General features: G+C 37.8%; 1 protein-coding gene across 3 annotated transcripts in view; it reads left to right on the top strand.

Moving 5' to 3' along the window:
* The window catches only part of LOC138041959 (cytoplasmic polyadenylation element-binding protein 1-like), a 19,151-nt gene that overhangs the window by 5,064 nt on the left and 1,587 nt on the right, over nucleotides 1-12,500 (top strand). For all 3 annotated transcript variants that reach the window (XM_068887660.1, XM_068887662.1, XM_068887663.1), the window contains exons 2-12: nucleotides 40-112; nucleotides 199-350; nucleotides 3,446-3,806; nucleotides 5,258-5,380; nucleotides 8,565-8,657; nucleotides 9,078-9,205; nucleotides 9,569-9,683; nucleotides 9,890-9,973; nucleotides 10,380-10,474; nucleotides 10,618-10,769; nucleotides 12,406-12,500. The exon at nucleotides 12,406-12,500 is cut by the window's right edge and continues 1,587 nt beyond it. In XM_068887660.1, the coding sequence (XP_068743761.1) occupies nucleotides 40-112; nucleotides 199-350; nucleotides 3,446-3,806; nucleotides 5,258-5,380; nucleotides 8,565-8,657; nucleotides 9,078-9,205; nucleotides 9,569-9,683; nucleotides 9,890-9,973; nucleotides 10,380-10,474; nucleotides 10,618-10,769; nucleotides 12,406-12,442 (1,413 nt within the window). In that variant the 3' untranslated portion in view covers nucleotides 12,443-12,500. The remainder of the gene's footprint in view (nucleotides 1-39; nucleotides 113-198; nucleotides 351-3,445; nucleotides 3,807-5,257; nucleotides 5,381-8,564; nucleotides 8,658-9,077; nucleotides 9,206-9,568; nucleotides 9,684-9,889; nucleotides 9,974-10,379; nucleotides 10,475-10,617; nucleotides 10,770-12,405) is intronic.

The following is a 12,500-nucleotide window of genomic DNA, read 5'->3' as shown; positions in this document are numbered from 1 at the left end:
TCGTCTTCCCATTATAGTGTTTTTTGTTTGCAATTGTAGCCGAACACGGCAGAGGACAAGAATTCAATCTTGACGCGCATCAATGCGTTGTTGGATTCTGCTCTGGATCCCAGTAAGTCTTAATCTGAGGACCATTTCGAGTCATTTCCAAGTCACACGAAGAAACTTAATCATTGTTGTTGCACTTTTTGTTTCCAGACTCGGCTGGTAGAAGTTTGTTTTCCCCACAGCCTGTGTCACAGCCTTCTTGTGGTTCTTTCATGGGCTATCCAGGATTTCAACCAACTCCTCCAGAGTCAAGATCTCCCAGCCCTTTGCCCATGAATGAAAGGCTTGGCGAACTTTTTATGGTAGGTGAAAGTAGAAAATAGATTTATATTGCTCTATGAGGAGCCGCTGTTTGTTTTCTCCCCTCTAATTTGGAATGTTTGTCGAATTCGCTGGGCGAGCTTGTTTTTCTCCCCCGGAATTCAGAAACTTCATTAGGATTTGCTAGAACCTGTGGACCATTGTCGGTCCAAGACAAAGTGCAACCGTTACGAAGTAATTTACATTTGCACGGATCGATGATCCCTCGAACTAAAGTCAACACTTTACTTGTATTTTAAAATTGTATCTTCGCGCATGCTTATGCAGCAATTTAGTTGTATTTTAATTCGTATCGCTGGTCATTCATAGCAGTCTTTCATAGTAGTAGTCTCCGACTCGAGAAAATATTTTAGTAGAACGCAACGCAAGTCTTCATTTGATAACAGTAAACAAGGTTACTAATATACCTACAGTCATTATAGACTTGTTGTGCAGTATGTATTGTTTATGACAAGTAGTACTGGTATAAGTAACCCAGACCTCTCAACCTCAAAACACCGAAAATCTGGAGACTGATGTCAAAAAATCTGGAGATTTCAGTAAAAATCTGGAGATTGATCGACCGGCAGACACAACCAAGTAAACACAGGTTCTTAATAAGAGAAAGTGTTTTTTACCTGCTTATATATTTTTAAAAACATGTGTGGACCTTAACAACACAGGAATAAACTTTATTTTCACAGCTTCAATACTCACAGCTTAAGTCCAGCCAGTGTGTGAGCACTGAGCTTATCTCATTGCTCAGGCCCTAGTTGTTCAAAGGGTGGATAGCACTATCCACTGGATAACTCAATTGCTTTTGCTAGTGTTTATCCGGTGGATAGCGTTATCCACCTTTTGAAAAACTGAGGCCAGCATTATATGAAGTAGCTGCCTTTTAAGAACTATCCAATACTTCATCAGGTTCGTCAGCAATTTCCACCATTTTGAAAACGTGATCAAAATGCGAGAGACTGGTTATGATGACCTGTAATTTCAAACAGGTGTTCTATATATGGTCATGGACAGCAGTCTGTCATGGACTGTAGACGGATGAAGAACTGAACAGCTTCGTTTGTTAAGTTTAACTATAAATTTGCACAGAATTGAGGCAAGAAACTCACCTAAGCAAGCCAAAGATGAAATGCTACAAAAAAAATTTATTCTTTCAGCTTGCGCCTCTATTTATTGTGAGATTTGTCTGTCTCGTCGTGAGACCGTGAGATTGAACTGAAAACCGTGAGTCTCACGACAAAATCGTGAGACTTGAAAGTTCTGGTAACCTGCGAACGCAGACTTATTTCCGTAGGTCGCTTCTCTATTTTTCAGGGGGGAAAAATGTTGGCCGGAAATTCATCTGCATTCACAGGCTTTGTTATAAATAGTAGTTTTTCGGTTTAAACCATCTCACCGATAGTTTATAATTATTTGTGAAAGCAAGTATTATGCAAAGAAATAGAGCGCTTTTCAATTGAGTGTCTAAAGTAATTAGTGAATTACTTTGGTTTATGATTACTTCACTCAGTGATTGGTTCAAAGTTTTTGCGCCATTTTTTCAACCAATCAGAAGTGAAACCAAAACCAATCGTGGCTTGCGTGTGCACATTTTCCTGCGCTTTGGGTCGGCTACGTGTAATTACTTTGAGTTTTGATTGGTTTACTGGATTGTCTCCGACCTTTTTGATTGGCCAAAGTAATTACTTTGGTTTTGGTTTTACAACACTCAATTGAAAACTGCTCTATGTGGCTGTCCCAGAGGCGTATCCACTATTGTAAGGCAAACGTGGTAAAGGTAAAGTCGTACACACGCCCTGGGGCTCACCCTGCCCAGGCTCGTGTGAAATGCTGACCACTACACCACTTTGCCTTGTCATTGACCCATTTATTCCTGGGGGTTCGCTGTTGACGAGTAAAGTTGTCTGGCATTAGACAGAGAAAAATACAAAGTATGGCTGGTTTAGGGGTGAAAGGGTTAATATAGATATTTTTTGTACATTAATATATTTTTTTGTACACTCAACAAAATTATTCCGATTGGACGTGAGTGGTACAAGAAATCCATAATTTTACTGTCTTGACTCAGTTGGGTGGCTGTGGTAGTTAGACATGTACAACTAATAGCAGTATACCCACTATGAAAAATGGTTGATAGTAGTTTTGCTATTTGGATAAAACTTGTGCAAAAATTAAGACAGCAAAAAACAATAGTACAAAAATGTACTCAAACCAGGATGACGGTTTCCAAGCTTATAGTAGTTTTTAGTAATTAAGGTAACTTTACATTACATAAATCTGTCCTCAAAATTGAACTTAAAAATTTTTGGGTTGCTGGAGCATAAACAGAAAAGCACAATCTTGTGCAACTTTGAATGTAGGCATATAAATGACCATAGTTTCTTGTGGCTTACCAGATGATGAAGCAGTGCTCATACCAATCCCCTTTATCGTGGCGGGCCGTGGCTGTCGTGTTATTTTAGGGTGTTTTGGGGGAATCTTCAGTTAGTCATAGTTTAAAACTCTAAAAGTGGTAATGATTCTGAGCAAAACTGACCTTTGTACAGGCGATTTGCCATAATGGGCCAACTTTTTTCGAGATTAACCCAAATGAATTCCGTTTCAATCTTGTCCATCTGTGTCCGTCCATGCTTCAATTTCCTTCTGCTACTTTTCTTTTATGTTGATTTAAGTAGCTATTGCAATGTTTCATTCTTCTTTTTGGGTGTTTTGGGTGTCATGAAATTACATCATTTTGTGTGACATGGGTAATTTAAAAAACTAAACTATTGAGCAGCACTCTGCGAACTGTATCTGTAAAACTTGTTTATTCTCAGACTCGTTTTGTCTAGCTAATGTAGACTTCTTCTTCTTCTTCCCTCAGGAAGTCTATGTTTAGACATAAATTATAAGAAGTTGCTTACTGTGATTTTGTAAAGCCTTTTTGGAATCTGTGCCCTGTTGAAAGGACACTTCGGCCACGATCTTTCTTTGTGGTGCTTTCCCAGTATTTAGATTTACACAAAGTGGAAATTAAAAAAAAATTTTTTTTTGAAAGACATATGCCTTTGTAGTTTTGACGTGTCTGTTTTATTAATTTCAGGGTAATTTTTTTACTGGTGGTGCTCAGTTTGGAATGCATACTCCTCCTGACAGTCTTCCATCTTCTCCTACAAGTCCATTTTCTCCATTTGGAGCATTTTCTCTTTCTCCACTTTCTTCGATTGATTCTGAATCAAGCCTAAGTCCTATGACACCTTCATTCCGTGCCTCACTTTTACCCCGCTGTCAAGCAAGACAAATTAGCATGCAGCCAACAAATCTGCCCCCACCTGAAATGGCATCTGTTGGCAGTTTGTTTGCTGATACTCGTTGGACTGGTGTTAATCCATTGTTTAGCATGTGGAATGAGCCAACAGGATTTGAGTACATGCAGCAGCAAGGTCTAACACAACTTTTAGCAGGTATTCACCAACAGTCAAGTAAGAAGAGATTTATTTTTGCTTTATGTAACCCAAGCGAACATTTGACACAATTAGCCAACAGTGGTGGGTGATGCACAAAGATAGAAGTGATCCTCATGCTTACCTGGACAATTGAAGCAATTGTCCGCATAATTATTGCTTAAATGTAGCAATCACTTCTATCTTTCATCTATAAACTGCATTTCAAACTGGTATAAATTTTTTCATGTCAAGTCTTATCATCCATACATGACCTGAGTCCTTCAATTCACGATAAACTAGAGATTTGTAAGACTAAAATTATACCAATTCTTTATCCTTATCTTGAACAGGGCTTTCAATGCAAGACTGCTCATTGTAAAGTGACCATAAGACTGACTAGTTCCTGCAGTTTGAGTTTTACAACTGATCTTTAATCTTTTTTTTTTGCCTGGCACTTTGTACATAAATTTTCTTGTCAATAATTAGTCTTGAATCAGCTTATTTTCCTGATGGGCCGAGGGGAATTGAAAGCTTACGGTTGCAAATTCCTGATTCCTGAACTCCCGAAACTTCTGCCAGGGTTCGTGCCACTCCTTGAAGTGCTTGAAAAGCCCTGGAATTTAATTTTAGACTTCAAGGGTGCTTGAAAAGCCCTTAAAAAAGGATTTTGTGGGGAAACTGCTTGAAAACTGCTTGTCAAGAATTTTTGCTAAGGTGAAAGTTGTAAAAGATTGCATCATGCCAAGAGAAAATGAAGATCACACTTAACTTAAAGATAAGACATCTTAAAAAATTGAATATTGGGGAAAGATTAATGCAAAAATTAAAATGGCTGTGCATGCACTTAACTTGTAGGATGTGGGAAAGAATATCAAATGTAGGATTTTTCAGCAAAGAAAACACTGAAACACAATGGATGGAATGGAAATCGCCTTATACATAGTAACATTACTCCTGGAAAACTCGATTTCTGGTTCTTGAAAACTCCTTGATAATACTCCTGGAATTTTTTATACAAAATCCAGCATGAACCCTGTAATGTCTCTATCTTTAAATTCTAGATATTTAGGTTTAGTTTCTTCTTCTTTTGTCTTGTGCTCCGAGGATTGTGAGCATAATGCCAAGGCTGCTGTTCCATGTGGGCATCCCTAATTGCATTCAGAAATCATGCTTGGGTTTCCATTGACCATCTTCAGTATGGATTATTCCTTAAATAACACATGCCCCACTCATTTGAAGCTGTCCCAAAAAACTGTTGATGGCTTTGATTGTAGCTGGAGAGAAAAGATCTCACGCCCTCTGTAATTGACTTCCAAAATAGCCAACATTGGTGCCCTGAAGTTTGTGGCAAGTCAAAGGTTTTGTGCCAAATGAATGCAATTCAACCTCGCTATGTTATTACTTATGGCCCTTTACATTAAAAGGAAACTAAATTGACTGATTTTTTTTTTTAAATTCCCTTTTCATAGGAGCAGACTGCAACAAAGGAAATATGAAGAAATGGTCTGGACAACTTCCACGCCGTAACTATAAGAACCCAAGCTACTCCACCAAGGTGTTTCTTGGAGGTGTTCCTTGGGATATTACAGAGGGTAAGTTCTTTATTTCACTTGCAATCCATGGAAAGTATAAACTGAGGGAAGTTGGTGGGCTTTTACTTCGTAGAAAGTGTTTGACAAAGACAACAGGCAGGCCAAGCTCAAGGTTAGACCATGAGAAGAGCAGTGTTGTGTTACAACCTGCTTGATATAATAATGATATATTGCCACTCCCTTCCCTGCCTAGGGTCATCACAATACTCTGTTTAAGAAGTTACAGGTCGTCAACCCGTGCAAGGCCTTGGGTCCCGACGGTAGTCCTGGCTGGCTATTAAGGGAAAATGCGGATATCTTAGCTGCTCCAGTCGCGGAGATCCTGAACTCCTCATAGAGAGAACGCTGCCTCCCTAGTTCATGGAAACAGCCTGATGTGACTCTGGTGCCAAAGAAATTGCCCACTATGGATGTCAACAAAGACCTGCAACCCATTTCTCTCATCCCCGTAATATCGAAATTGGGGGAAGACTATGTAAACCCTGTGGTCCTGAACCACACCAATATAAATCAGTTTGGAACAACACCTAATTCCTGTACGACACACGCATTGGTAGCCATGTTAGACTCTTCGTACCAAAACAACCCTAACGTAACCCTAAACTGGTCTTTAGCCTGGGGGTTTTTCTTAGTAGTGGAAACATGGGGAGCGATAACTTGCGAAAATCACGTCAGATGGGCTTAATTAAGAACTAAGCAGGTAAGAATTGATACAAGAGTGCAAAAGGGTATGTTGATTTTATTGTGAAATACTCACAATTTCTTCGGTTTAAAGCAAGTTGGTTGGTTTCCTATACAAATCCTTGTAATTATATCAAGCCGGTTAACACAACACCGCTCTTGTCACGGTCTAACCTTAAGCTTGGGTTGCCAGTGGCAAAGACAGGACAGACAAAAATGGCCACATAAATTACCATAAAAACCCGCAGACAAGTCACACCTTTTTTTCAAAAATCCGGGATGCGGCTTATCTGCGGGAACATTTGGAAGACTACGAATAATTTGTTGGAGGCCATTTTTCTTTTGGATTAATGATCACTAGAGTAAATAAATAAATAAATAAATAAATAAATATTGCTAGTGCTAATCACCCTTACTTTTAGTTGAGGACTGAATTGCAAAGGGTGCTGCTCACGACATCGGGCTGAAAGCATACAAAGGTGCCTCTGGCTGCCGCTATACAGTCCATTAAAAATTGAAGCGCAGCCAGGATTAGGCATATTAAAATACAATAAAAAACGTTCTCTGGCTAAAAATTTTGAAAAAGAATATAAGCTTTCAACTGCAGATCTAAAGGATTCCACGGATACAACGTTGAATGTAAATTAGTGAAATATATACGGAAAAGGCGAGATAAAAATGATAAAAACAAAGTAAGTAAAGGTAAGTAAAGGTAAGAAAAATGGTGGCTATTGTTTAAAAAGAATTTTATACTGATTAGGAATCGGCTTGAAGTTATTGTCAGCATGCTTGGTAGAAGAGGTGTGCCAGGCCTTTGTCTTCTACCAAGCATGCTGACAATAACTTTAAGCCGATTCCTAATCAGTATAAAATTCTTTTTAAACAATAGCCACCATTTTTCATACCTTTACTCTGTTCTTTTTATCATTTTTATCTCGCCTTTTCCGTATATATATTTCACTAATTTACATTCAACGTTTTATCCGTGGAAGGCTGTAGATCGACAGCCAAAAGCTTATATTCTTTTTCAAAATTTTTAGCCAGAGAACGTTTTTTATTGTATTTTAATATACAGTCCATGTTTGATGTCGGAGCACAGCACCACAGCTAGATGTTAATTAGCTGTGAGTCGATTTTGATGAGGGAGGAAAACCATATAAGTACCCCGAAAAAACCGTCGAGTCAGGTTAAGATCAACTGAAACTCAGCCCACATGCTGGCCGAGGCCAGAATTGAACTGCAGCTCGCAGTGGTGGGAGGCCCGATAGATAACCACTAAGCCACCCTGACTCCCAGAGTAGCAGATTCTCCATTTTGTTTTTGCGTTCTACCCTTACACAGCAAATGAAAAAGACATGTCAATTGCTCAAGCAATATTTAATAGTTTTGTCTCCATAGACTAAATGTAAACAAGACAAAAAACATAAACAACGACATGAGACTGAGAGACTCATGGAATCTGTTAAAGGGAACCTCCATGCACTCCAGCAAAAAATTAACCTGCTAGCATGAAAGATTCTACCTAATATTTACGATCAAAGTTGCTTTAACGTTTTCCAGATAAGGGTTTGTTTCAATTTTAGAAAGACTCTTTTTTTGTTTTCAAAGTTTGCTAGGCACTGCCATCTTGATTAACTGTGACATGCATTTGCTTGTGTTTAAGAAAGAAAAGCTCTTTGTGGCAAAACAATAGTGCAACCGTAAGACTGTAAAGCCAGTGATATACATTTCCCCATTTTGTTTATCAAGAAATGTTGAAGTATGAATCATATCATGATAATGCAGACGATTCTCAGTTATACCTTTTGTTCGGCCCTGGCAATTCTTTGTGTCAAGATGCTGCCGTGATTGCCATGAAGGCCTGCAGTGCCGACATCAAGAAATGGACTCCACAGAATAGTCTTATGTTGAATGACGATAAAACTGAATTTATTGTTCATTGGCTTCCCATAACCTACAGGATCAGGTTCAAAATAGCACTTTTTGTGTACAATGCCGTAAGTGGCTTATCCCTGCCCTACATAACTGATCTTATTTCCATTGAGACTGGTGCAAATTACTCTTTGCGATCTGGCAATGAATTACTTTTAAATTTTCCTTTACGTAAGTCTTACTCTACACTTGGTGACCGTTCTTTTAGTGTGGCTGCTCCTCCGTTTGGAACTCACTTCCTCTTTCATTAGGAAAGCCACCACAGTTAACAATTTGAAGTCAGCTTAAAACCTATTATTTTTAATCAACATATTTTTAGCTTACAGGAATTGACAAATTTTATTGGTATTTTAATTCATGTAAAGTGCATGCGATCATTCTGTCATGAAGCAATTCTGCTATAATATAAGTTTAAGTTATTATTATTATTATTATTATTATTATTATTATTATTATTATTATTATTATTATTATTATTATTATAAATCATGTGCATGCTCTTTCAGTTGTTATTGAAGGTTTGTGGTGTCTATTAATACTGATAATTTTATTATATTCTTAACTATTCTAGCCTCACTGGTAATGTCATTTAAGCCATTTGGTTCGGTCAGAGTTGAGTGGCCTGGAAAAGCTGATGGGCGACATTTGCATCATCCCCCCAAAGGTAGTGTCTGTTAGTCCTTGGCCCAAATTGTAAGCCTTATATAAATCATTCATGTCATGTGATGCTCTACTGTATCTCCTGGGGAGATAAGAGGTCATTTGGTACTTTCTCCATAACTTGATAGTCTTGGAGTAAAAGTACAACCGATGTACATGTTGGGGCCCCAGCTCCCAAGGAGGATGACATTTGTAGAGCTACCTACATTATACCTAAAGGACATTTCGGCCCTCGCAATAACAACTGACTGTGCTATTTCACTGGTGCTAGAGATATTCTAGTAGCTGAACAATAGCTAACGTCTCCCCTGCTGCAAGGAGCCTGGTGTTCTTTTAGTTGCCTTTTACGACACACAGAGAATACATTTGTCCTATTCTAAATCTGGGAACCTCATTTTCCATTCTCATTTTAATCTTGGTTTAGGTTATGTGTATTTAATCTTTGATTCTGAGAAATCAGTCAAGGCTTTGTTAGCCTCTTGTACTCATGACTTTTGCAATGGTGGAGATTGGTACTTCAAGATTTCCAGCAGACGTATGAGGTGCAAGGAGGTAATAAAAGTTTGGAAAATTAAACTGTAGGAATTTGATAAAAAAATAAAGAATCTTCTGTTCTATTTAAGACTGGCTTTTGACTTGTAATAAAATAACCTGTTTACATGACTTAGTCCAGTCTTAACATTACTGACAATTATTATCAATTGGTCCTATAGCTACTTAAGGCACACTGCATTACCTTGATGCTATGTTGAAAAATGAGCAGAAAACCACATTTACCCCAAGTCATGCTTATTGTTGAGTTGAATTAATGCATCCAAATTAGGGTTCTGTTGACCTACTGTTGTGTCAATTCTTTGCATTTGATCTGGTTAAACTGGAAGAAGTAATCTTAATCAAATTAGTGCTCTATTTTAGGTTCAAGTTATTCCTTGGGTGCTGTCTGACACAAACTATGTTCGTGGTCCTCATCAGCGTTTGGACACCAGTTGGACTGTGTTTGTTGGTGGATTACATGGCATGCTGAATGCAGGTAATTAGCACAATTTTATCTGACCAGCATCATTCATTTCAAATTAAGTGCTTTTATAAATACAAACTTAAACCAAGGACTGTCTATCTAGTTTAGGGAGCAACACTTCATGGGAAATTAATGGATCAACAAATTTCATATCAGCATTCTATCATTTCTACTTTGAGAGTGGAACTCTAACATCACTGTCACATTTTTGATTTTAGAAGGACTAGCCTATATCATGAATGAGCTCTTTGGTGGAGTTGTGTATGCTGGTATTGATACTGATAAACATCGCTATCCTATTGGTGAGCTGTTCTTATTCTCTGTTTTAACCTTATCACTATTGATATATTGTTGGGTTTACATTTTCTTGTATACACTAGTTAATCTAATCATTTCATGCTACTGCTCAAAATTAGAAAAAAACAAACTTGGCCCTTAAGAGCTTCCCTTGTAGTTTAAGAAAGGGGTGAGCTTTTTAGAGCTTAATTATGAAATGTTTCTTAAAGCACAGAAATTTGTAGTTGATCGAAGGTTAGAGAGAGATAAAAAGTTGACATTTCAAGCTCATCATTCAATTTCCTTACATTATATTAGCTGGTTTTTAAGTTCAATTTAACCAGTCTTGTGTCATTCACATGATCATAAAGTTGTAGAAATCTCATAAAATTTAAAATGACTGAACTCTTATTTTGAAACCTTTCAACTCAGGTTCAGGTCGCATCACGTTCAATAACCAGAAGAGCTTTCTGGAAGCTGTGCGATCAGGATTCATTGAAATTGAGACTCCGAAATTTGTTAAAAAGGCAAGTGTGCAATTTTAAGTACAGAACATCATCAGACAACCTATTACTATTATTGCTTACGGTGATGCTGTTTTGATTTTTACTATACATGTAAGTCCCGACACAATGTTTCTTTCTTAAGTGATCTCTCTTTTGTAACTTAGGTCCAAGTTGATCCATATTTAGAAGACTCAATGTGTGACATTTGTCGTACTACCTCTGGTCCTTTTTTCTGCCGTGAAGAATCATGTTTTAAGTATTACTGTCACTCTTGTTGGTTATGGCATCACTCCATTGAGGGTTATCGTCACCACAGGTATGTAACACTACTGACTTTCCAAACTACAGTGTGTGTGTGTACTATACTTGTGGGGACTTAATTCTACAAAATGCTTTAGAGAATGTTTTATCAAGATATAGCAAACACCTGGAGATTCATTCTCTTTGAAAAAAATCATTTAAGAGAATATTAGCCATCATTCCTACAATGAGACAAAACCTTTTTCAGGTGATCAATTCAGTCATAAAACATCATGCAAATTTAAGGTAACACTATCACAGCATAAGCAATAAATCTTGCAGAATTTACTCAAGTTCAAATAAAACACATAATTATAAGTCTGTTTATGTCATTGCTGGCGAGCCTTGGCGAGGCAGCAGCCTATTCTTGATATTAGCCAAAAAAATTAAAATTTGTGAAATGTAAGATCGGAAGCATGCGCAGTCGATTGTGGTGTTATCATGTCTATAATCCGGTATTGATACCCGTGATAACGTCACGTACACGTGGAACTGAATCTTACAGCCTCACAGACTTTGAGTCGAGTACTTTTCCAGTGGGTCGTCTTTGATCATTATTCAGCCGTACAATTTGTTCAGTCTTTGAACCTCTTAAATTTGACCACAGAGTCAAATTGTTCTTCAACCGTTAAGCGAAGAGAAAATCAGTTCTCGAGCTAGACCACGAGCAGTCGTCCTTATTTCCTCAGAGCCACGTACGACGAGTGAAATTATTATTTGATGCAAATTAATGGTAAAAACGAGCCGTTCCACGCAATCGCGCGCTCTACTATGTCATTGAAAAATAAGAGACTCCTCGCAGTCTATTCTCAAGCACGACAATGAATTTAAATCGTCGTTTGCTCAACTACGTTCAGTATTTCTCATAGAGTAACTCTTTTGCTGAAAAGGAGCCAGAAATTTCAGAAGAACAGAAGTTTAAATTCAAAGAATGAACTGAGATCGCATTGTTTTGAAATTATCCCTTTGCTTATAAAATATAACGCCTGCCACACAGGGTAAGGATGTGCACTTTCTTCTCTTTTTTAATACTTTCACGCAAATTTCCGGTACCCTCTTGCTTCAAAAAGTTGCAGCTGTTTAAAAAAAATACCAGTCACTGCTCCAAGTTTCCACGCCAGCGCTCACTTTCACACTGAAACTCCTAGTTTACATAACAATTGAGATAAACAATCTTTGTCTATCACAGCTTTCAGGGGCACCTAACGAGATAATAGTTCAAAAACACTTACACATAGCATTGTTAAACGTATTTTAGTATTTAAACGGTAGATATAGGCATATTTTTATCCCCTAGACATTTTTCATCTGTTCGGATTTCCTAGCTGAAAGTCTAGTGATCCGAAAATTATACGGATCCAAACTTACCTTTTCGAAAATTTCAGCCAGAAAAAAGGCTCCCGAAAATTCTAGGCGACCTTTTAAGGGAAAATATCCGTTAAAAATGGGCAATTATACCATTTTTCCGATGTTCGAAAATCCTAGGACAGGCAGGCAAGCCAGAAATTTTACAAGAAATGTTCCGAAAATTCTAGATCTCAAATCGTCTTTCGAACAAATATTTTCCGAAAATTGACGTTGGGTGCCCCTGAGCTTTATCTGCTAAGCAATGATTAACTGTCTGTCTTTGAGTAACATTTCTGCCCTTTCAGACCTTTAACTCGAACAAGCAAGAGCAACAACACATAGTGAACAATCCCAGACATGCCAGTGTTTTAGACTGGAGCATCCTTAAACAGTGATGATC

Source organism: Montipora capricornis, chromosome 3 (assembly GCF_036669925.1).
Source record: "Montipora capricornis isolate CH-2021 chromosome 3, ASM3666992v2, whole genome shotgun sequence".
NCBI classification, from domain to species: Eukaryota; Metazoa; Cnidaria; class Anthozoa; order Scleractinia; family Acroporidae; genus Montipora; species Montipora capricornis.
This window is presented reverse-complemented; position numbering and strand designations above follow the sequence as displayed.